We start from the raw sequence: 22,027 nt of genomic DNA on the forward strand, positions 1-22,027 counted from the left end.
CTCGCGAAGTGGAGGATTATATACTGGGAGTTGGGGGAAATAAGGAAAAGCGAGGCTTCAAAAGGATCTTCATGTTAAAGAAGACCCTCAAGATGCTAGCTTGTTAGCAGGGAGATTCCTGGAAAAGTGTCACATGCGTCGGGCCCAGGAGTGACAGGTTGGAGGAGGTCGCAAGGTATCAGCTTGTGGCTTGTCTTCTGCCAGCCTTCTGCGCCCACAGCATAATAAGGACTTGAGTTTGGAAATGTGTGATGTCATAGAAGTTTTCCAAGAAGGGGCACCTGGGTGGCTCATTCGTTAAGCGTCTGCCTTTGGCTCGGTTCATGAACCCTGGGTCCTGGGATCGAGCCCCGAATCGGGCTCTCTGCTCAGCGGGAAGCCTGCTTCTCCCTCTCCCACTCCCCCACTTGTATTTGCACTCCCCCTGATGTCTCTCTCTGCCAAATAAATAAATAAAATCTTTCAAAAAAAAGTTTTCCAAGAAAATACAGATCCTGGAGCATGAAAGTACTCTTGAGGGAAAAGAGAGAGTTGTCATTTCTAATCTTAGCAGGGAGAATTTCCTTATCTTTATGTTTTCCTCCTAACAGGTTTTCCTAAGTCTTGTGCCCAGACGTCTGTCTAGTACTCACTGCCCCCATGACAGACAAAATCACGGGAGGCAACACCAGGGTCCCGCTCCCAGCTTCTCAGGCGTCTGATTCAACCACATCTGCCTCTGAACCCCATTCAGTGCTCCGGGTGGAGGACCAGTCCTGGGGTTACAAAGAACATAGCAAAGCCGCATCCGTTAGCTGCCCTCTGCAGAAGCCCCTTACCTAACAGTGATGGTCGAGGACTGCTAGTTTCTCAGACCTTCACGCGCGTTAGCACGAGCCTTCTTAACAATAGGGACAGTGACCCTGGCCACCCCCACTGAGAGATGTGCAAACTGAGACTCCAAAGTGGGGAGGTTGCCCGCCTGAGATAATCCAAAAGGCAGAGCCAACAGTTAGCCCAGGTAGCCTGACCCGAGTCCCACTCTTCCCCAGCCTCACAGGGCCAAGCCGCAGCTAGTGCTCATGGTTGATGATATCTAGCAGTGTGGAGGTCAAGCATGAGCGCCCTTCCTAGCACAGTGCAGCGGCAGCTGCCTCTCCCCCAGCCCCACCTGAGCCTAGGACCTAGGATAACGGAGCTCTACCCCTTCTGATCCCACAGACAAGGGCAGCAATTTTTTCTGCAGGTTGAACCAAGGGCCATGGACCTCAGACACTTAAGCCAAGCCAACCGTCCTACCATAGCCCCGTGCTTCATTTTCAAAAATGTTCTTCTGAGTCCCAAGCCCCAAAAGAACCAGGACTGTGAGCATGAGTGGGTGGGTCGGTACATGAGGAGTCTTATCTGGGAACTGCCTGAGGGCAGACTCAGCTGTTCTGAGACACAGGTGGATGGAGCTCCCCACACCCAAATTGTGGGGGCCCTGGAGGCGGCTAGATCAGCCCACAAGCTGATGTGGGCTAGGGCCTCCCCAAGACTCCAGCCTGACTGAAAGACAGTTCTTGTTTTCTTTCCTCCCCAGGCACAGGCTAAGGAAGCATGTGGGGCAATGCCACGCCTCACCCCGCTCCTCCAGAAGCTAAAAGACCCTCTCAAGACAGGACAGAGCCCATGTGGGACTTATATATATTTTTTTAAGATTTTATTTATTTATTTGACAAACAGAGATCAGAGAGGCAGGCAGAGAGAGAGGGGGAAGCAGGCTCCACACTGAGCAGAGAGCTGGATGTGGGGCTCGATCCCAGGACCCTGGGATCATGACCTGAGCTGAAGGCAGCGGCTTAACCCACTGAGCCACCCAGGCGCCCCCATGTGGGACTTCTAATTGGTGGATCAGACCCTTTCTGTCTTTTTCTCCTGTCTTCTCCTTCTCCTCCTTCTTCTTTTTTAAGATCCTCTTTATTTGTCAGAGAGGGAGAGTACAACAAGCAGGGGGAGCAGCAGGCCGAGGGGGAAGCAGACTCCCCACTAAGCAAGGAGTCTGATGCAGGACTTGATCCCAGGACCCTGGGATCATGACCTGAGCCAAAGGCAGATGTTTAACCAACTGAGCCATCTAAGCACCCCTCTTTCTGTCAGGCAAGCAGATAACAGGGGCCACCAGCCTACAACAGGAGCCCCTGTGCCCAAGTCAGAAAGAGGAAGTTGGCCTACATTTCTCTCCCAGCTATGACCCCGAGAGGGGGGCAAAGCAATACCCCACCCCAAAAACCGTAGGGCTGCCCACAGTCAGGCTATGTAAAATTAGCCAAATCTGCGGCCAGCATCAACCTTCCAACCCAGAAGCCTGGAGTGGCCAGGCCGGCCCCCACCAGTCCTTAGCCTGCCCAAGCTAGTTCCACTCTCATACCACCCCTGGCCCCAGGGCCAGCTATCCGGCTACACACGCCTCATCTGCTCCTCAAAGGGCAGGTTCAGTTGTGGGGACAGTGGGGCAGCAGCCCAGAACAAAGCGACCTCCAAGGGTCTGGGCCTGACCTGACCCACAGCACCTCCCCTCCCAACACTCGGCTTCTCCAAACACTGGTGCTCCGAGCAGCATCTGGAACTCCACACTGGATAGCAGAACTAGAAACACACACACATCCTCCACCCTCACAGCCTCCCACCCCAGTGTAATCAGCGGAGAGAGGCAGGGGCAGGGAAGGCAGGCCCCACCTTTGTAGCCAGGTAGTGGCTCAGGTGTCCTTTTGATGTCAGAACAGAGAGACCCAGAATGTACTCTAGTTGAAAACAGAAAGCGATGGATTGTGAGCTCACTCCAGAATCTTCTGTGGCTCCCAGCTCCTTGCTGCGGGGATCTCCCCGAAAGCTTCTTTCTTCCCAACCCGGCCAGCCTCCCTGGCACAGCACAGGCTTGGCCACCAGAGGGCGCAAATGCCCCCTCTGAACTCAGCACAAAGCTTCCCCCCCACCCCACACTCACATCGCCACCAATGGGAATGGACACTGCTGCCTCTCAGGACTTTGCTTGGGGCCAGAAATGAAGCCGGCCTGCAGGGGCTCTGCGCTCAAGACATTTTCAGTCCTGCGGGTGTGGGAGGCAGGTCCCGAGGCCAATATCTAACAGAGGGCTGCTTACCCAGTCTGCACCAAGTGCCCTGGTGCAGCCTGGGAAGGGAAGGGGAGGGCACATGGCAAGGGGTCTGAACAGGACAGGAGACCCAGCTTGTTCTCTGGGAAGGACCAAGACCACATTCAGTGACCTTCCTCAAACTCCCCTGAGAAGATGCTCGTAAACACAAATGCCCTTAGCACCTTCCCTCCCCTGCATACCTGCCTTCTCTGGGCCCTCCCTTCTCCTTCTTGGCCATTTCTCCCCAACCACGTCTTGTCCCTCCTCACTACAGGAAGGAAAGCTTGACTGGTGCATTCTCCCTTCTTTCCTCCCACCCGAACTTCCAATGAGCTCCGGGTGAGCCGCCTGGCCTACCAGTAGCATTTATTGAGTGCCTGCTGTATGCCAGGGACGGGAGCGGGGGAGGCAGAGCAGTGGTGTGGGGCAGACAGGCCAGGTGGAGGTGGGGTGGCACGCTGGGCTGTCCCCGGGCTATTCGGCCGTCGTAGGGCCGCGGCAGAAGTTCCGGTTATAGAAGTGGCGGTTGTCCCTGGTCAGGGCCGTGCCCAGCTGGGCCCAGAAGCTGCGCTGGCCGCGAGGTTGCTGGGGCCAGAGGAGGACGCTCTGGCGGCAGAGGCGCTGGCGCAGCCGCACATAGCGGGAGCGGTGGGCATCGGGGCACAGGATCACCAGCACCACGACGTCCTTGCGGTCCTCCAGCAGGCGCTGCTGAGCCAGCAGGAAGCTGGCGCGCAAGAGGCCGCTGACGCTGTCCGTGTGGGCCAGAACGAAGAGCGTCTTGCGGCTGCTGTACACCGAGGTCCACAAGTTCTCGAAGAGCGTCTTGCCAGGCAGCCAGTCGCGCTCCTCCAGACACAGGCGCAGCGCCCGGCGCCCACGGCGCTCCTCCAGCTGGACCCGCAGCTCGTTGTACACCCAGTCGGCCACCGAGCTCTGCGCCTTGTCAAACACCACGAAGGCATCGTAGGGCAGAGCGTCGGCCCCCCGCTGCCGCCCACGCCGCGGCAGCCAGGCCAGGCCCAGGTGGAAGCAGTACCAGAGGTCCCAGCCACACATGTGGTGGAGCATGGGCACAGCCAGGCTCAGGGCTACGGTCAGCAGTGAGAGGCCGAAACAGTCCCAGGAGAGGGCCTCGTCCAGGCAGAGGCGCAGGTCCTGAGCGAAAATGCTGCGGCCCTGCAGCTGGCTGGGGCTGCCACAGCGCACATGGCTGGGCAGGCCAGGCACGGCGGCCTGGACCTCCAGCAAGAAGTCCACGAAGGCCGCCCCACAGGCACAGTGCAAGGGGTTGGCGGTCACGTCCAGGACTTTCAGGGCGCCGGCCACAGGGCCAAACCAGGAGGGCTCCACCGTCTTGAGGGCGTTGGCACTGAGGTTGATCTCTCGCAGCCCCTCGGCCAGGGCGAAGAAGCCGGGGTCCACGAAGCCGATGCTGTTGCCGCTGAGGTCCAGCCTCTGCAGCAGGGTGCCGTTAGGCAAGGTGCCATTGCTCAGCGCCTTCAGCTGGTTCCCCGCCAGGTCCAGGGCTTCCAGCCTAGGGAGGAGGGCCAGGCTGCTCCAGTTGAAGAAAGCCAGGTAATTGTCGCGGAGACGCAGCAGCTGCAGGCTTCTGGGCAGGTGGGCCAGGTTGCGGGGTAGAAGGATGTGCAGGCGATTCTGGGACAGGTCCAGCCGGACCAGGTTCCTCAGGCCTTGGAAGAAGCGGAGGTAGAGGTCCCCCTCAGCCCACATCTGGCTCAGGGCGTTGCCGCTGAAGTCCAGGGCCTGCAGCGAGGCGCTACGCAGCTGCTGGGACACGCGGCTGTGGATGTCATTGTGCGCCAGGCTGAGGTAGCGCAGGGTCGGCAGCTGTGCCACGAAGCTGAGGTTGTGGCCCACGCCGCGCATGCTGAAGGGCTGGCTGTTGTAGCTGAGGTCCAGGGCCTTGAGCCGCGGCAGCTCCGTGAAGGAGCCGCCGTGGTACAGGTCCAGCTTGTTATGGGACAAGTCCAGCATTCGCAGGCTGGTGAGCGGCGTGAACTGGGAGCCATTGACCGCCTGCGAGATGCTGTTGTGACTCAGGCACAGGCACTGCAGGCGTGAGAGCTGGGTGAACATCTCCGACTGGACTGTGACCACGTTGTTCCGTGACAGGTCCAAGGTAAAGGGGAACTGCTTGCAGCTCAGCATGAAGTCCTCAGAGCTCGGGGGGCCCCGTGGGCCCCGCGGACCCGGAGCCAGGTCCCCTGGCAGCCGCCGGCCTCGCTCCACCCCGCCCACCTGCCCCGCCGGTGGCTCCGCGGCCCCACTGATGCGGTTGTCAGACAGGTCCACGTAGCGCAGGCCTGGGAAGGCCCCAAAGATGCTGAGCTGGGCCTGGCTGATGAAGTTGAGCTGCAGGCGCAGGTGCTGGAGCACCTGCAGGTGGGCCAGCGGCCGGAGCGTGGTCTCGCTGAGCGAGCGGAAGAAGATGCCGTGCATGTCCAGCTTCCACAGGGACCGCAGGCTCCCGAAGGAGGGCGCCAGGCGCAGTTGGGCAAAGGACACCTTCTTGTGGTAGTTGAAGGACAGGTTGAGTTTGCGCAGCCGGCCCAGGCTGTGGAAGGCCTTGGTCTTGGTGATGCAGTCATACAGGAAGTTCTCGCTCAGGTCCAATTTCAGGAGGTTGCCCAGGCCACGGAACCACCTGGGGTCCAGGCTGTGGAGGGAGCTGTCCTTCAACACCAGGCCTTCGAGGTGGTTCAGATGGCGGAAGGTGTCGCGGTGCAGCTTGGGGAACCCCCTGGGGCACTCCCTGCAGGGATTACGGGCATGGTCGCAGCGGCGACAGTTCCCGCCTATGTCCAGCACACGCAGGGCAGTCAGATTGGCCAGGTCATCGGGGACCAGGGTGACGATGTGGTTGTAGGACAGGAGCAGGGACTCCAGGCTGGGGGGCAGGTGGCGAGGCACCACGGTCAGGTTGTTGTACTTGAGCGACAGGTGTGTGAGGTTGCTCAGGCCGAGGAGGGCGCCTGGGGCCACCTGCAAGGCCTCCTGGCAGGGGTTCTTGTAGTAGCAGTTGCCGTCCAAGTAGAGGTGGCGCAGGGCATGCAGGCCCGCGAGGCTGGCGGGGTCCAGTGTCAGGATGTTGGTGCGGCTCAGGACCAGGGACGTGAGGGAGCTGGGCAGGGCGGGCACGGTGCTAATGCCGTTGTAACTGAGGTTCAGTTCCTCCAGGGTGGGCACGGCCAGGAAGGTGTTGGGCTCGATGGTCATGTGGCAGGGGAAGTGCATGGGGCTGAGGCCGGCCGGGGGGCAGTTCCACTTCAGGTTGAGACGCCGCAGGCCAGACAGCTGGACAAAGTCGGAGTCGTGAAGGTGGTGGATGCGGTTGGAGTGCAGCCAGAGGCTGGTGATGTTCCCACAGGGCGCGGTCGCCGAGAAGCGGGGCACAGACTTGAGGAAGAGCCATTTACAATCCACCAGGCCGTGGGGCTGGAGCTCACAGGGTAGGAAGGGAGGCAGGGCACCTGGGGCCAGGACCATAGCCAGCATGGCAGCCTGCACCAGGAGAGACAGGGGGTGCAGGGCACCAGAGCAGGGGCCCTGCCGGCCTGTGAGAGTGAGCCTCAGCCCTGCCTCCACCTGCCCCACTTCCTGGGGGCTCCCAACAGAGTCCCCAACCCCTCTCTCCAAGGCCCCCAACCCAGGGAGGCTCCTGCCTCTCTGCTCAGCGCCCACCCCACCTCTAAGGCTCAGGTCTCAGACCCAGCTTTCAAGTCAGAGCTGCTTCTGAGACTTGGAATCCAGTCTTACAACCTAGAACTTTCACTCAAAACAAAGCCCCAGCCAGACAGGCCTACCGGGTTCTCCCCCACCTTTCCTTTTCCTTCCTCAGCGACCACTTCTCTTTCCTCCTGAGCCAGGGACATCTGGTTCTCCTCCACCCAGCTGCCCTGGAAAGCCCTCCATGTCCTCCACCAGCCTCCCCCAGTGCCTCCCTCTGCCTCTGGCCAAGTCCCAGGCGGGCATGAGGGTCTCCTGCTGGGGTCTGGGCTGAGTACCACCAACGGCCCTGGCAGGGGTGGGGGGGGCGGGCACTGCCCAACTCTTCCCTCTCCCCCCACCTCTCCCAGACCAAGCATCCACCCCACAGTAGGTCAGAACGGATCAGACAGGATGGGCAGCACAGGGCCAGACAGAGCCTAGTCCTGGGTGTCCACCTGGCTTGCCCCAGCACCACCACTGAGCAAAGGAAGCCTCAGTCCTTAGCCACCCCAGCCACACAATGGATTCAGGTGTCATTGCTCAGAGAAGACTTCTGCTCTGATGTCTTCAGGGTTCAGTGCATGTCCCCAGGGCCATGTCGGGGGACAGCCCTTTCACTACTAGCCACCAAACCCCATCCCCCACCACTTCCCACTGCCCCCTTCCCCATGGGGCTGAGGGCCACTGTCCTACCATGACAGGGAGCAGGGGCTTCTCCAGAAGGTCTGGCCTGCAGACTAGGCAGCAGCTGCAGGAAAGGATGCTTGGCACTCACAGCCCCTTCCCTCATCAGCTCAGAGAACAGAGGAAGTGAGAATTAAGAAAAAAACCAGCATCCCCCTCCCTCGCCCCCACCAGGCCCAGAGAGAAAGGGTTGGGGGGGGGCGCTGACTCAGAGACCATTTGCATAGGCAGATGGCAAACAGCCCCTTCAGTACTTCCTCTTTCCATTCCCTCCACCCCCACCCCAGCCTAATAATTCCCCACAGCCCCAGTGGGGCTCACACCCGTGGTCAGGGAAAGTCTGGGGAGAAGCAGAGGCCCAGAGCCCCGTCTCAGGTCAGTGGGAGACTGGGATTGGGGGTGGTGGCAGATGTGGCCTGGGCACGCTGACACCTCTGCCAGGGTGCTCCCTGTCCCGAGAGGGCTGGCCCCCTCATACCTCAGCCCGTGGCCCCTGCCCCAAAGGGAGCTCTCTTGGGCCAGAGGCACCCATACCTACCCTTTCCAGCTCTCTCAGCCTGTCCCCAGAGCTTCTGGGGGCTGGCATGCCTGGGGGTTCGGCAGCATGGGCCTCGCCTTGGCTACACCTGCTTCCACAGCAGCCTGCCACTTCCTCCAGGGGCAGGGCCTCCTCTTCTGCATCCCCAGTGTGCCCAGGGTCCTGTCACAGCACCTGCCCCATGGCCAGGCCAGCTGGGATGGCTCCTACCATGCTCCCTCTGACCCAGCTAATCCTGACGGATGACTCTGGCCCAAAGCCTCAGGGTGACCCGGGCCCCTGGCAAGTCCCATTGGCTCCAGCTTCAGAATCTGCCCGTTGCCCACCACCTTCACATTCACTGGGCTGGCATGAGCTACCATCATCTCTCGCCTAGACCAGTGCAGTCACCACAACCTCACAGATTGCCCTGCTTCCACATTCACACCCCATAGCCTGTTCACATTTGGCCCCCAAGTCACACTAGGCCCTTATTTGGCTCAGACTCCTTCCCAGCCCTTTCTGGAATCCAAGAGACAGTCCACATCATGGCCAACAAGGTCCTATGGGATCTGGCTTCCCATTGCTTCCCTGACCAATCTCCAGTCACAGTGGCCTCCTTGCTGGGGCTCGAAAACTCCCATACAGTCTCCTGCCCCAGGACCTTTGGACTTACTGTTTGTTCTGCCTGGAAACTCTTTTCCTAGATATTTGATTGGCCCCTCCATTGCTTCCTTTGTATCTTGGCTCACACATGACCCTCTGGAGGCCTTCCCTGAGATCTGGCACTTCTCACCCTCTTTATTTGCTGCTTTTCGTTGTCATAACTTTTTACCTGTTAACACTTCATATCATTGATTTTCCATGGTTTATTGTATATTGTCCTATTCCCCTGATGGAATATCTGCTGCTTCTTTTTTTTAAGATTTTAATGTATTTATTTGAGAGAGAGAGAAAGAGAGAGAGAGAGCACAAGCAGGGAGAGAGGCAGAGGGAGAGGGAGAAGCAGACTCCCTACTGAGCAGAGAGCCCAATGCAGGGCTTCATCCCAGGACCCTGAGATCATGACCTGAGCCAAAGTGAGACAACCAGCTGAGCCACCCAGGCGCCCCTGGAACGTTTGCTTCTTAATGGCAAGAGTCTTTGGTCTGTATACCCAGGGTCCAGCATACTGCCCAGAACAACATAGATGATTGATATTTGCTGGGTCCATGAGTCTCTGGCACTCAGCTCTGGGCAGGCACAGACAGTGTTTCTGAATGATGGCTGGATGAATTAATGAATGAAAACATAGAACTTCTGTTGGGAGGAGGCAGGGATGGACACCTGCCTACCCCCACCCCCACCCCCTGCTTTTGGGTGGCTATCACAGCCGGGCATCCAGCTGGCACGCGGGCCCAGGGCTTAAGCCAGTGTGGGGGCAATGCCCTGTCTTCCTGCCCACCTGGGAACCAGTGTGTGGGGTGGGCAAGGATAGGCCTCCTTCTCTGGGTCCTAGCTGGGGTTCCAGCTCTCTCTGTAACTCTAGGGTCTTGAGCAGATGCTGCAAAAGGCCTCAGGGATGGGACACTGCCCTGAGCCCCAGCCCAAGACATGCTCCTAAGAGAAAGACTGTACCCACTCAGCAGCCGAATCCCAGCCACAGGCTCCTCCTGTTCCCATCCTTGCACACCTCCCTCCTGGGATGGGGGGTGGCTCTCACCCCCTTCTCATAGGCACGGACTGAAGCTCTGGCTCCTGCTGAATCCTGAGCCTGAAGCAGACTCTCCCAGAGTCCCTGGGACCAGGAAGCCAGACCCGTAGGGGCAGGAACACAAGTAGCAGAAAGGACCAAGGAGCTGACAGAGCTCAGGTCTGCACGCATGCGCAGAACAAAAAAAGAGTCCAGGAAGCCCAGCAGGCAGAGCAGACCCAGGGTGGCAGCCTAAAGAAAAGCCCAAGGAGATCCACAGCCTAATCCCCAAGGATGTGGATCCTTTCCTATACAGGATAAAAGGGGCCTTGCAGGTGGGGTTGAGTGAAGGGTCCTGAGTGGAGAGTAACTGGAAAGTGGGGAAGTGAACATAATCATGAGGACCCTCGGAAGACAGAGATGGAGGATGATCTGCCAACAGACGGAGGCCGTGTGACCGGGAAGCAGAGGGAAGCGGACTCTGAGAGAAGGCGCTACTGCTCTGGTTTCAAAGAGGGAAGTGGGGCCAGAAGCCAAAGAATGTGGGCAGCCTTTCAGGCTGGAGAAGGTGAGGTAACAGTCTCTCCTGAGGCCTCCAGAAGGAACAAGTCCTGCCAACAGCTGGAGAGCAGCCCTGTCAGGCTTTAGCCTTTTGTTAGATTGACAGGAAATGTTAAGACAGAAATTTGTGTGGGTTTGGGCCACTAAGTTTGTGGTACTGTTACAGCAGTCACAGGAAACAAATACACCCAGATGCCCTATATCATGGTGAAGGGGTGCCTGCCTCTCGGGCTGAGCGCCCATCAACAGGGACCCATGTGAGGCTTGTGTCCACGTACACACACACACACACACACACACACACACACACACTGCCATACACCTGTAGCCAGGAGTGCTGGAACCCCACCCAGCAGCCTGAGCGGGCTGACAGGCCCCATCCGAGTTCAGAGGGGCCAGCTATAGACAGTTTCCCAATTCCCAGGGCCAGAGGTAACTCCTCAGGGCCAGACTCAGATGTTGATTTAAAAATATTTTATTCTTTAAAAAATACAGCATTCAACCATCTGTCCTTCAGTGACCCCCTACCCTAGCCCTGACTGAACCCACCTGTGTCCAAAGGCTATTGGGCTATGCTAAGACCCCAGTCTCAGTTCCCCCTGGGGGCCAAGCTCATTCCAGGCTCCCTACCCAGCCCCCTTGAGCCAGCCAGGCAGTGTCCCCAGACCCCTTGGGCACACAGATGAGAGGCAAGGACAGCAACAGGGGGAAGGTCACAAAATGCCAGCCCAGTGGCCCTTGGAAGCTGCAAGAATGTTCTGTCACCAGCCCTCCTGCCCCACGGAAAGTAAGCCTACCCTGGCCCAGGCTGGGAAGGAGGCAGGTGGCTAGGAGCAGTGGGATGCAGAGCCCCACAGTCCACATGCCGGCATGGCTCGGGTCCGGCCACCTAGCTGTCATCTCCATTCTCGCCGGGGCCACGGATGAGGCGCTTGTGGCCCCGCTTGCCCCCTGGGCCCTTGGGCTTGGCGAAGGCCTGCTTGAAGGCGTGTTGTTTGGGGTGCACCTCGTCGTAGAGGAACTCGGCCGTCAGCTCCGCCCCATCGCCAATCTCGATCTGCATGGGGCAAGGGACATATCACCCTGGCTCACCCCCACTCCTGGGGCACCCCCGTGACCTCTCACACTCCAGCCCTGGGATCTTCTCCCAGATCCCCATTTGGAATGCCACCCCCAGGAACAAAGAGTTGGGGCCTGCTGCCCTGTATGCCTTGGAGACCCCCTACCTGCCTTCCAGACCCAAGGAAAGGAGAGTTGTAGGCGGCCAAGGCTGGGCTTGTCCACACCACCGGTCAGCTGGCCCCATTCCTGTCCATGGAACACGGCACTAACCCCCTAAACCCCGACCACTGCCTTGGGACCCCAGTGTCCCGGTGGAGGGTGGTGGTACCGGCCCTTGGGCAGTGAGACTCTGGGGAATGGGCACCCACCTTCTTGGAGATCTCCAGCTGGAAGTCCTGCTCCACAGAGTCAAGGAGGCGACTCTTGCAGCTGGAATAGAGCATGCGCTCCTTGATGCTGCACTTGTACCCTGGCATCGAGTAGATGAACACTGCGGGGGTGACGGGTTGGGCGTGAGCTGAGCAGGGAGACCTGCTAAGCCACACCCCTGCAGCAAGGCCACCCAGCTCTGGTCCAGAGGCATGGGAGCCCTGCTGTGGCCACTCACTCACCCACAGACTCGAGGGGGTCACCCTCATGGGTGTGCTTGTAGAGGAAGAAGTGGTAACGGGCAGCGTCTCGGGGAACCCTTGAGGGCAGCTGGGCCACTTCTGTGGGCTCCGTGTGTACCAGCTCGATTGTCTCCCGCTCCAGGTCCAGCTTCTGCCCAGAGCAAGGGGAGATGGGAGAACATTAGCAGGCGAGGGCCTGGGCCCACCCTAGGGAACAAGAAGTCCCCAAGGGGACAGGCAGGAGCTAGGGCAGGGCCTGTCTGTGGTCTCCTTTTCTCAGGACTCCCCACCCCAGTGGCCATCCTGCATGGGGGTCCCTGTGAAGAGGCCACACCTGGGCCCCTACCTCTGCCCTTTTGAAAGCTCTGCTAGAGGAGGAAGGCCCACCAAGGGCAGTGGACAGGATTGTGGGGAAGGCCTTGACCGGAGGGAGGCACCACACTATCAGGCTGGCCTATTCTCAGGGGTGAGGCTTCTCGGAGAACACGCATCAGACGGAAGGAACCATTCTGCTTGGTGGGGGAGGCATGGGGCCCCTGGCTGGCTCAGTGGGTGTAGCATATGACTCTTGGTCTGTTCAAGCCCCACGCTGGGTGTAGAGCTTATTTAAAAAAAAAAAGAAAAAGAAAAGAAAAGGAAGGACAAAAGAAAGGGCAGGGATGCCTGGGTGGCTCAGTCAGTTAAGCATCCAACTTTTGATTTTGGCTCCGGTCATGATCTCAGGGACATGGGATTGAGCCCGAGTCAGACTCCACACTCAATTCTCTCTCTCCCTCTCCCTCTGCCCCTCCCCATCACCTCATGCTCTCTCTCAAATAAATAAATAAATAAATAAATCTTAAGTAAAAAAAAAAAAAAAAGAAGAAATAAAGAAAGGGGGAAGCCTGGCCACTGGACCAGGAGGCCCTGAGGAGAGGGGGCAGCTGGGGGGGCCTGCAGAGGGCGCCTCGGACAGGCAGGACTCAGGTCTAAGGGGTCAGCGTGCACTCCAGGGTGAGTATATGTGTGTACAGTGAAGAGGCCAGAGTGAGGAACAGTATGTCATAGATGTCCCCGCAGGTAAGCAAGGACTGAGCAAGGCAGGGGGACACCGTCTCTGGGGTTGCACTCCGAAGAGGACCGGGTAGGGACAGAGAGGGGGCGGGGCACAGTGAGTACCACTACCCCACAGAGTGGGGGTGCTGGGCACCCGCCCTCCGCCCCGTACATGGGTCCCAGCAGGACCAGGGCCACGGCACTGTGTATCTGGGCAGGATGGACACCCACCAGCTGGATGTAGTTGACGGTCTTCTGTCTGAGCTGCTGCAGGGCCCTCTGGGCAGCCGGCTGCAGTGGGAAGGTGAGGCCCTGCAGGGTCTGGTGCTTGCTTTCCACACTGATCTCTGTCTTCACCTGGGGGCGGGGAAAGAGTGAGGGAGGCCCTGACCTGCCTGACCAGGGGGTAGCCCTCCTGGAGCACAGGCCAGCCAGCTGGGCCTCATGAGACCTGGACTTCCGCTCATCCAGTCCCAAGCATCTACCTCATTAATACGGATCTGCTGAAGCTCTCTCTCAGCCGACGTCAGTGGGGCAGGCGCCGCACAGGACGATAGGTGCTTCTGGTACCCAGCAAAGGAGAGGTCATCCTGCCGTGCAGAAGCATGAATGGGCACCTTGGGGTGGGCTGGCAGAATCCCGCTGAGCACGCCAGCTGGCAGACCCTGGATTCTCCCAGCGCTCCCCATGCCTCTCCACACCTCCCCATGCCTGGCACCCACTTCCTGGGTGACCCTGCGTCACATCCCACCCTCTGTGGGCCTGTGATCCCCGCCTGGTGGAGTATGGCCCAGGGGGCCTACCTTCACAGTCCCAAAAAGCTCATCTTTGATGTGGCCGCCCCCAAACTCCTTCTTCACTGTGGCCCGTGTGGCTGCATACAGCATCTTCAGCCGCACCTGGAGGGCAGAAGCTGAGCCATGAGACCCCTCCAGGCAGGGCTATCTCTCTGGGGAGGAGCAGAAGCCTCTGGGGCACGAGGCTCTGGGTGGGGACTGGGGCATGGCTTTGTGCCCATATACCCAGCAGAGGGCGCAGCACAGGGCAAGGACCTCTCTGCCTCCCAGAGCCAGACTAAGGTGTCTTGGGAGGCCTCTAAGAGAGGCCAGGCTCCCAGCACAGGGCCTTGCCCTCTCTCAGACTCTGGGGCAGGACCTGGTGTCTCCCCACCCAGAATCCTCAGGGCAGGGCCTTGGTCTCGTGCTCACACCCAGCTTCCCCTCTCCCCTGCTCTGCGGGATGGGCAGGAGTCCCCAGGACTCACGGGAGAATTGTCAGGTGACCAGGCAAGGAAGAGCCATTCGAAGCCCTGGGCGTTCTGGGAGTCCAGGCGGTAGAGCAGATAGCAGGGTTCCTGGGTGTCCAGCAGCGGCAGCACGGCCCTGTCATAGTCCTGCTCCCAGGTGCCCATCAGCTCCCGTGAGGCACCCAGCACGAGCTGCTCTGGGGGCAGAGGCCGGGTGAGCCAAGGAGTAGCCATCTCCCACGCTCACCTTGGACTGCGGACCTCCTCGGCTGGGGCACAGATCTGCTGTCCACCCCACCACCTTCCCCAGGAGCTCACAAGTCCCTGAATGATGAGGCGATGGGACTGAACCCCTGAACGAGTCATGAATGAACGAGGGCCCAGCACCACCAGCTCCACAACTGCGCAACCCACGCACACAGACACAGGCTCGAGAACGCGTCCGCAGATGCCCGAATGCTGACCAGCACAAGGAGACGAGAATACATCCGCAGAGGCCCAAACACTGACCAGCACAAGGAGACACGCCACTTCTGTTGGCCATGGCCACCAACTGCCCACCCTTCTCAGAACAACCCTGCTGAGGGAGGTGGGGGGGTCCAGCCTCAGGCCACAGCGAGCCGCAGGAGCAAAGAGGGAGACCGGAGCTCCTCCCAGACACTACATAAACGGGTGTTCTGCTGGGAAGTCCCCTCCCCAAAAAGTCAGAAACCTATTAGCACCTGTGGCCCACAGGCCGGCCACCTCCCTGGCTAGTGCACTTGGGCAGAATGGGCCACCGAGGCTGGACATCCATTTGATCTACCTGACCACAGGGCCATAGCAGGGCATCAAACACCAGCCCAGGTGTGATCGCTACATGGCCACGGAGTACCTGACCACCAGGCCCTCCTGATGAAGGCAAGGGGCCTAGCTGTCTGGAGCCCAGACATGTCAGGCCCCCTAGCCCAGACGCCTCTTTGCAGGTCTCGGCCTCCTCACAGATCCTCCCAGAACTCAGATGGGATCAAGGGTGAAAACCAGCAGGCACAGTGGGCCCCACCGCACTGCCAAAAGTGTTTAATTTGTGGCCAATGTTTTCAAAATGAGAAGTTTTACCTAAGAAGTGGGATGGACAGATTTCCTAGAAGGTGCTCAAGGCTCACTCGATAGGACGTGGGCCATGGCCGCCTGTTGGGGGCCTGAACCTTCCTAGGGACTCCCAGGTGCCCCACCAACCACAAAGCAGAACCGAGCTAAGCGCCCACCCAGAGATTCCTCTGGCTAAACACATGGACGTCCTGTCTGGGAGGCAAGCAGGAGGCTGAGGACTAGGGCCAATGAGTCTCTCTCTTTGTGGGGCAGGGGGCTTGTGGCTTGTCACCCCAGGAAGCCTTTACTCTTGACCTACCACAGTGACCCTGACCCAGTGTCTGAGGGCATCTGAACTCAGGGACCCTGGGTAAAACCTAGCATAGCTCTGGCACTGAAGCCTGGGGTGAATTCTGGGTCTGTGCTTTGCATCAATTTAATGGGTGAAAAGTCAGCTGGGAACCAAGCCCATTCAGGGTCCCTCCAAAGGGCTCACAACTGCTGTCTACCGAGTACTGGAAGGATTCATAGTGGGGGGGCCTGGCTCACTCCCACTGTCCGCCCCCTCACATCGAGGGACAACCCCTCAGCATGAAGGGAAAGCGGAGGTATCACCACCAAGCCTCAGTCTAGTCCTCTACCTCCTCAAACTCTCCCCCCACTTCATTTTTTTTTTTTTTAAGATTTTATTTATTTATTTGTCAGGGATAGAGGAAGAGAGAGAGCGAGCGAGCACAGGCAGAGAGGCCTGGAGAGGCAGAGGGAGAAGCAGGCTCCCTGCCGAGCAAGGAGCCCGATGTGGGACTCGATCCCAGGACGCTGGGATCATGACCTGAGCCGAAGGCAGCCGCCCAACCAACTGAGCCACCCAGGCGTCCCTCTCCCCCGACTTCAGACCTCAGCTCAAGCTCACCCACCTGCAACCCCTATAGGCAAGCCTCGGGTTCCCAGCGTCCAGGCCAAGGCCTGGCCAAGCCTGAAATCCCCGTGTCACGTTCTCAAAGCAAGCTGGGCACGAGTCGCTTTGCCTTGTTGCAGGGGCACTTCCCAAGGGCAGGGCCTCTGGTTTCTCCTTGGGATTCCCCCCCAGCCCCGGCCAGCAGCCAAGCCAGGCCAGCCTGCCGATCACAGAGGGAGGTGAGTGGCACTTGCCACATGGGGCAGCACCTGGCCTCACTGGTCCCCCGCCCCCATGCCCAGCCCAGCATCCCAACTGGGGCTCTGATCCCTATGCAGCCTCTGGGGAGCTGGACAGGACCCCCAGGCAGGGCTCTCTTTGCTGCTTCCCCAGCTTTTGACTCCCTGCTCTATGTAACAATCATATACACTTCTACTCCTCTCCTACAAAGCACCTCCCATCCCCAGATGGAAAGAGTGAGGTCCTGAAGGGGCTGGAGGCCAAGGTCCAAGCAGCTCAAAGAGAAGCAGTGCGGTCCAGCCACAGGCCTATGCCCTAGCTCGTCCAATGGGGAGCAGTAGGGGACACTCACCATCCTCAATGACGACTTTGATGAGCCGGACAGAGCCCGCCCGAGCCTTAGCGAAGAATTCCTTCAGCTCCTCGGTGGCTACGAGAACAAGAAACATGGTGAGAGACGAGCAGGCAGGGCGAGCAGGGTGGACTGGGACACGTTCAGGGCCCGCTCTGTCCTGTGGGGTCTGCTGGTGGAGCTGGGAGCTGGGTTAAATAGGGCCCCCCATGTGACTGGGAACCTGACCCGGCCCATGAACAGAAGCTCCCAAATTTAGCCAGCAGTGTGGCCCGCTGGCTCAGATAGCTCTGATGACAGCAGAGGTGCGGATGGGCCAGCCCACTCAAGGGCGGGGCGGGCTCTGGGACAGGCCAGGCCTCCCAGAGCCAAGAGCCCCCATCTGTCCCCTGCCCCCTACATCGGCCCAGCACTGAACCGGCCTGTGACACTCTGTCGGATCCAAAAACACAGAAATAGGTCAACAAATGCCCCCACTGTCGACAGACCACTATGTCCATGAACACACACACACAGGCACACATGCCTCCCCTGTTGTGTACGCCCTCGGATCCCTCCTCAGTCCAGCACGTGTGAACGTAACAAATAAATCCGTACCTGACAGAGTGGAGAAGAGATGCAAATGCCCTCACACAGGAAAACCCACTCAGCTGGTCAAACGTAAGGGGACACACACATTTAGACACGCCCACCTACACAGAGACACAGTCCCCAGAGTAACAAACACACAGGCCTGCCCACTCGGCCCCAGCCCCTCACCCAGGCTGCCTCACCCTCAAAGGCAAGGAGCCCAGCCCAAGCACAGGCCTGCCAGAGGCAATGACGCCCCAGCCCTGAGGCAGTCCAGAAAGCTCCCAGACAAGGAGGAGTAGCAATCAGGAACTCTCCAAAACAGACCCTATCTTGGTCCTTAAGTCACAGAGCCGGAAGGTGACAGCCAAAAGGATCCCAAGGGCAGAGGTGAGGACTAGGGATGTCACAGATCTACCAGTGGTTCAGACACAGATACCAAAGTCCAAATGGGGAAGGGCCCGATGTGGGTCTCTGGGTGTGCTGGGCCAGGCCAGCGTGACCTTGAAGCTACCCAAGGGTCAGAATTCTGCAGGAACACAGTGGGAGGGCTGAGGTCAGAGAATATTTATAGGGCCAGACTGGGCAACTTGGGGATGTGGGGGGGCACCTTTAGGAAAACAAACTCTGGTCATGTCCTCAGGGCCCTTCAAGCAGGGTGACCATGAGCCTGAAATCTCGGGCCACCCTCCATGGCTGCTGGGCGCGTAGCATTCCAACCGACCACCATGGGATGGAGACACAGCCCCACTGGGCCAGGACAGAGCTACCTATCAGCAGACCCCAAGCAGGTCCCTGAGGTAAAGCCTGGCCTCTGGGTCTCCACCTTTCCCATAGACCTTGCTGAGCCTCAAACCCATCTATACTGTGGAGCTAATAAGAGTCCTAAACTGTAGAGAGCCACGCTAAGGAGTAAATGAGAAAAAATGTTCAATAACAGGGCCTCTACAAATAACAATCATTAAATAATCATTAAATCATATTACTGTAATGATGGCAGGGCAGGCTGTGCTGAGAGGCCCTTTCCACCTGCTCAGACCTTCTGGAAGGTAAAGTCAAGAAGCTCCCCTAAGGGAGAGGCTGCCACGCCCCTTCTAGAGTTACTAGGACAGAGTGACACCCCAGTAGTGGAAGAGACATCCCCCTCCATGACTCCTCAGCCACCATCAATAATCCAGAGGCCAGGCCTGGGACACCTGAGACCCTATCATCAAAGATTCATGCTCTCCCACCTCCCTGCCCCCACCTCTGCTGCCCTGCCCACCCTCCACCCTGCTAAGCCTCAAGTTACAAGTCCCCCACCCCCTGCCCTGCTCTGAGGTCACCAGATCCACACTTATGGCCACGACTGGGCTGGCATCTGGGCATCCAGGGTATTTGATCTCACCTGCCAGCTCCCCGGGCCAGAAAGGGGAAGGAGTCCGCTGCTCGTAGGCAGGAGGGCTGGGGGCAGCCCAGGGCCCAGTGATCCCCTAAGCAGGCCTGTCTCACCATGTGGGAAATGAAGGCGTGAGGCAGGGCCTTGGCCATGGGACGTGTCAGTCCTAAGAAGGGAGGAGGGGCCCTGACTTCCGATGCCCTCTGAGATGGAGGCAGCAGCAGTGACCAAAGGGGAAGGAAGGGGCAAGTCCAGGGGGAGCTGTTCCCTTCTGTGGGGCTGAGTCACGAAGCCACCCTCCAGCTCCTCCAGCTCCTTCAGCTCCTTCTGGAGAGGATGGCCCACTGGCAGGAGGCTGGCCCTGACCCAGACCCCTGCCTTTTCTGGTCCTGTGGTGCGGGGCCAGGGAAACCCTCTAGCTTGTCTAGCCACCAAGTAGCCACTACGACCACAAGCCAAGCTGACATCCAGGCAGCTGGTCGATGGTGGTGGTGTCCCCGGGCTGGGGATCCTTGTGTGGTGGGAGGAGGAGTGGCTGAGGGCCAAACCACCAGGCTGTCGGCTGTCTGGGCAAGCAGCCTGCACCTTTCCCAAAGGCCAGGCAGGCCTCCCAAGTCAGTGACAGAGGGGGACACTCAGACCCGGGTAGGGTCGGAACACCTGGCTCCTGGCCACTGCTTCTCCCCAGCCTGTGTAAAGAGGAAACTAGGCCCTTGGGGGAGGGGGTGATGCTCTAGGATGGAGAAACTTAGGGTAGGGGGCATTCGCCTGGAGTTTCTAAAGCCAGGACCCTCCCTCACAAACCCTAAATGTGGACCCTCTGGGACTTTGCAACCCTGGCTGGGGCAGTCTCAGGAGATCAAAGTGGAAAATGGTAGGGAGGTAAGAGGTCAAGGTCAGATTAGCAACTCTCCCCATCCCACTTTGAAGGCCCTGTCCCCAGTTTTTCCTAGTCTAACTTGCTCCAACGTGTAAGGGTCCTATGAGGAGCCAAAGGTCAGGGACCCATCCTCACACAGGCACAAATCCACAGAAGCCATACACAGACACATCTGATAACAGGCATCCGTGGTAACAAATGCACATTGAGATGTAGCCCAACTGTGCACACACACGCACACACACACAGACACCCACAGACATGTGCACATAGTCACAGAACACTGATGCCTAAAGATGGTTCCATGCGACAGTGGTCGTTCAATCATCTATTAGTGCCTGTGCATGAAGCACCCTAGACATAACACAAGCAGGCACATCCAGATGTGCAAATACAGGACAAGTGCACATGCGCGCGCATCCCCCCAGATGTGCACGTCCGGTACGCCCACCACCTGAAAGGAACAAAAATATACAGATGGGTACACACAGGCACACCCACCCCCAGATGGGCATACTGATAGTTCCACTCCAGCTGTGCACCTACACGTACACCCACTCCCAACTATGCACAGTAAGTCGCACGCCCCCAGGTGTGTCCACCCCAGGCGACCCGCGGCTGCAAAAGAGAACAGGAAGCTTCCCCAGGCTGGTACCAGTGAGGAGAGGGGCTGAGCGTCAGGGAGGGGGCGCAGCCGCGAGTGGAGCCCCTCTGCCCTCTGCCCGCCCACCATCCGCCCTCACCGTGGATGCCCGTCTGGTGCGCCATGGCTCCGTGCCCCGCTCCGCCCGCGCCCTTGGAGCCCTCGGCTCAGCCCTGGACCCGATCCGCTCGCCCGGCCCGGGAGGAGGAGGAGGATGTGGCGGCGACCGCCCAGCCTCGCGCAGCTTCCCGGGCGGTGCCGCAGGACCGGCCCAGCGCGCCCCGCCCCCGACGGGCGAGGCCGGGATGGGGGCGGGAACTCGGGGCCGCGCGTGCGCGCACCGTGCGCCTTGTTCCGGGTGGGCCCAGCGCCGGGAGTCAGTCGGTGACGCCGCGCGCCTGCGCGGGCCTGTTTGTGGCGAAGAACAGGGCTTGCGTGGGGTCGAGCATGCGTGGGCGCACGCGGGGGTGTGTGTCTGTGCGCCCTGAGCCGAGTGGGTGGGTGTCTGGCTGTGCGCGTCCGGGAGTGCGCGCGCGTCTGTGCGCCCCGGGATAGGTGGTTTCCACTTGGGGTGGGATCTGCGCCCCACTTATGGCCTTTTATGGCCGGGAAGGGGATTCGTGTGCGGATGTGCGCGCGTATGTTTGTGCCGCAACCCTTTTCCTAGAGACGTTTCCTGTGCGCCTCCAGCGAAGCTCCTCGAGGCACCTCCAGGCTGGCGTGGCTGCAGGCCTGTCCTGAGAGTGGGAGGCCGGAATGACATACCAGGTAGTTAGCAGATGAACCTGTGGCAGGGAGGACCCAGCCCAGAGAGCAAGGAGTCACCAGGAGGTGAAGTTTGGGTGGAGATCTGGAGGTCAGCCTAGTAGAGCAGAGGGAGAAGTTTTCTGAGAAGAGGAAATTACAGGTGAAAAGGCCTAGAGGTTGAGGAGGGCCAGGGATTCGCGACTGACGAGCTTCCCAACTCCTAATGAACTTCTGGCTCCAGACTCAGCGTCTTGGCCTTTTGTGGCATCGCCCTGCAGGGACCGGCCAATCAACATAATGTAGCTTCCAGGCCCCTGTGAGTTAGTGGTGAACACGTGACCTCAGTGAGTCCAATCAGAGCCTGTCCCGGCTTGCTGGGAAGATTGGGAAGGAGGCCACGTTTTGGGTCTTGGGGTTGTTGGGAGTTAATGATGGAGTATGGGGCCTGCCTAGCGACTGGCGCCGGCTTGAGCTCCACACTCACTGTCCACTACCCCACCCTGAGTAAGGAGCATGGCGCCCTCCTCTGTGTGCCCCAAGCCCTGGGTTTCTCATTTCCTGAGAGTCCAGCAAACACAAAACTGAAGGATTTTCTTTTTTTTCTTTTAAGAGAGAGAGAGAGATCCTGCGCGGGGTGAGGGGAGGGATACAGAGCGGGAGAGAGAGAATCTTAGGCAGTCTCATCGCTCAGTGCGGAACCCAATGCCTGGCTTGATTCCACAACTCTGAGATCATGACCTGCTCAGAAACGGAGAGTTGGTTGCTTAACGCACAGAGCCACCCAGGCAGCCTGAAGAATTTTTTTTTCTTTTTTTTCCTTCCTATTTCTTTCTCTCTTTTTCCTTCCTTCCTTCCTTCCATCCTTTTCTTATTTTATCTATTTATCTGCGTGAGAGAGATCACAGAGGAAGAGGGAGAAACAGATTTGCTGCTGAGCGGAGAGCCCAATGTGGTCCCAGATTCCAGAACCCCAAGATCAGGACCTGAGCAGAAGGCAGACGCTTAACGGACTG

General features: G+C 59.0%; 1 protein-coding gene across 3 annotated transcripts; it reads right to left on the reverse strand.

Moving 5' to 3' along the window:
* Positions 1-3,463: 3,463 nt before the first annotated feature.
* Positions 3,464-20,760, reverse strand: LOC116577771 (twinfilin-2). Of its 3 annotated transcripts, none has more exons than XM_032321461.1 (9): positions 20,368-20,760; positions 16,797-16,874; positions 14,254-14,432; positions 13,793-13,888; positions 13,475-13,579; positions 13,221-13,346; positions 11,955-12,105; positions 11,712-11,833; positions 3,464-6,685 (listed from the first exon to the last, which is right to left on the reverse strand). In XM_032321461.1, exons 1-9 carry the CDS (start codon positions 20,390-20,392, stop codon positions 3,590-3,592), a joined length of 3,978 nt encoding a protein of 1,325 aa, XP_032177352.1. In that variant the 5' UTR covers positions 20,393-20,760; the 3' UTR covers positions 3,464-3,589. The 3 variants fall into 3 exon arrangements, with proteins under 3 accessions (XP_032177352.1, XP_032177334.1, XP_032177343.1); XM_032321452.1 differs by lacking the exon at positions 3,464-6,685 and adding an exon at positions 10,741-11,338 and having other exon boundaries at positions 20,368-20,559; XM_032321443.1 differs by lacking the exons at positions 11,712-11,833; positions 11,955-12,105; positions 13,221-13,346; ... (3 more) ...; positions 16,797-16,874; positions 20,368-20,760 and adding an exon at positions 7,541-9,026.
* Between the last annotated feature and the right edge of the window lie 1,267 nt (positions 20,761-22,027).

This window comes from Mustela erminea, chromosome 1, assembly GCF_009829155.1.
Source record: "Mustela erminea isolate mMusErm1 chromosome 1, mMusErm1.Pri, whole genome shotgun sequence".
Classification (NCBI taxonomy): Eukaryota; Metazoa; Chordata; class Mammalia; order Carnivora; family Mustelidae; genus Mustela; species Mustela erminea.

Bases quoted from the DNA above. Each gene is read 5' to 3' on its own strand.
- LOC116577771 (XM_032321461.1), bottom strand. From the start codon at position 20,392: ATGGCGCACCAGACGGGCATCCACG. The intron at 16,875-20,367 runs GTGAGGGCGGAT...TTGTTCTCGTAG, and splicing joins GCACCAGACGGGCATCCACG to CCACCGAGGAGCTGAAGGAA. The intron at 14,433-16,796 runs GTGAGTGTCCCC...CTCTGCCCCCAG, and splicing joins CAAAGTCGTCATTGAGGATG to AGCAGCTCGTGCTGGGTGCC.